This window comes from Pinus tabuliformis, chromosome 7, assembly GCF_031772625.1.
Source record: "Pinus tabuliformis cultivar Carrire ecotype Pingquan chromosome 7, CPIR1, whole genome shotgun sequence".
In the NCBI taxonomy this organism is placed as follows: domain Eukaryota; kingdom Viridiplantae; phylum Streptophyta; class Pinopsida; order Pinales; family Pinaceae; genus Pinus; species Pinus tabuliformis.
The window spans coordinates 178,750,330-178,752,256 of record NC_142293.1 but is presented as its reverse complement, the minus strand read 5'-3'; the positions used below and the strand labels follow the sequence as shown (position 1 = coordinate 178,752,256).

Below are 1,927 nucleotides of genomic sequence, written 5' to 3'. Positions count from 1 at the left end.
CTTTGGAATTGTGAACCTCTATTTGAAATTTGTAAAAATCAAATCTAAAATATATTTATTTTCAACCATGTTTCTTTAAAATTAATGGAGCGTAAATACCAGGGCAGGTAATCAAAAGCTATATGCCAATGAAATTATTATGCAAAGCTATATTACCATGGAAAATTTGAACGTCTGTAACCAACCAAGTTATCATATCAAAAGCCCAGAAATAGCAAAAATCGCTACGACAAAACATTCCTAATTCCCAGGAATAATAAGGTCGAACACGCTGCCCATGGCCGGCATTATTATAAATAGTAATCAGTGGCTACATATTATCACGATCGCGAACACATTCAGGAGGCATATTCTTATTTCTCTGTGGGTCAGTGCAGTAATTGTAGATGGTGTAGTCTTTTCTCACCCATTTCAATTGCCCCCATTGCCGCCAGTCCAGGTCTTTGAAATCTTCTTGATTCCACCACCGCCACGCCTGAGTGGCGCAGGCCGATTGCGGAGAAAAAACCTCGCAGGCATCCACATGATATTCCCGGAAGGATTCAATGAAGGGAGCCTTGGTCCAGTCGGTTTTCTCCAGCCCCCCTCGGGTGGCCCACTTATCCCCATTCCACAGGCTCGAATGGACCTTCATCGGCTGGTTCAATGGGTACCCCAAGCCCAGGTCCTGGCAGTTCTTGAACACGCGGATAGGTATCTCGTCTACAAAAAATCTGCGCAGAAAAAACAGACCACGCCAAACCATATTCAGCTGAGAGCCAGGTTCTTTCTAAAATTGCATAATACATGTTGCCCTGTTTCTGGTTTAAACAAGAAATAATGAGGATGTCACGGGTTCGAATCTTGGGGTTTACACAATTTGGTACTTGTTCCAGAGCACAGAGTAGGAATGGTAATCCTTGGTTGGGTCGAACCAGAGGTATATGCGATGCTCTCTGAAACCCTTCCCACCTGTAAATACATTGGTCTGAAGAATGTAGGGCTTCCCGGACTTGTTGCCCAAGAATTCGAAGTCTATTTCATCGTGCTCAGCGGTCTGAGAAGAAAGCTGCCCACACCAAAACAAATATAGATACATAAGCAGGCAGAAGCAGACTCAGCCAAACACAAAAGACCAGATATTATTATCAAGTACTCACATAAAAGGCGGTGACAGTGCCAGCGGAATCACCCTGAACCAGTTTTATCTGCATGCTGAAGTGCCCAAATAAATATGCTCCTTTGGATTCAAACCCAGCACCTGTTAATCTCATATTTCATGTAACTTTGTTATTCCAGAGACTGATAAAGATAAATGACGCAGAAAGAAATAGAATGGGTAATAACTTACCATGCTGTTTGTTGAGAAGAAGATTAGTCTGTCGCCCACCATCAAATTGTTTGATGTGGTCCACACCCCAGCTAGCTATGAAATTGTTGTCAAAGGGCAGAGTCACTGGCTTTTTAGGGGTGGCAGCCATGGCTCCACGAGCCAGTAGGAGAATGAAAAAGAGACCAAAAAACTGGATGGCCTCCATCAGTTCAAACAATATTGATGATACGCAAAAATGAAGCAATGTTCAGACGATACTGATGGCACCCAAAAATAAAGCTATGTGCAGAGCATCGACTGGTAGAGTGCACACCCCAACACACAATGGGGAATGCAGGGTGAAGAATGAGCTTTTATAGCAGCAAGAGGGAGAATTAGGGGTGGGTGACAAGTGTGTTTTCACATTTTTAAGTTATTTTTTTAATTGCATTCACATTGAATTTAGGTTTGTGTGATCGAAAAAAATTTGAGAGTAGTTTTTGGGGGAAATCACGTCACTATTCATTTGTCGACGAGTTTTGAACCAATCATGAATCATAATTGCATTCACATGAATAACATCAATCATGACCATGAATCTTTTTTTTTATTAAAAAAAAATCACATTCATAATAT

General features: G+C 41.5%; 1 protein-coding gene across 1 annotated transcript; it reads right to left on the bottom strand.

The window, feature by feature from the left end:
* Nucleotides 1–310: 310 nt before the first annotated feature.
* On the bottom strand, nt 311–1,503 carry LOC149246426 (xyloglucan endotransglucosylase protein 2-like). Its single transcript, XM_089441385.1, has 4 exons — nt 1,331–1,503; nt 1,140–1,240; nt 855–1,048; nt 311–713 (listed from the first exon to the last, which is right to left on the bottom strand). Exons 1-4 carry the CDS (start codon nt 1,458–1,460, stop codon nt 311–313), a joined length of 828 nt encoding a protein of 275 aa, XP_089297511.1. The 5' UTR covers nt 1,461–1,503.
* Between the last annotated feature and the right edge of the window lie 424 nt (nt 1,504–1,927).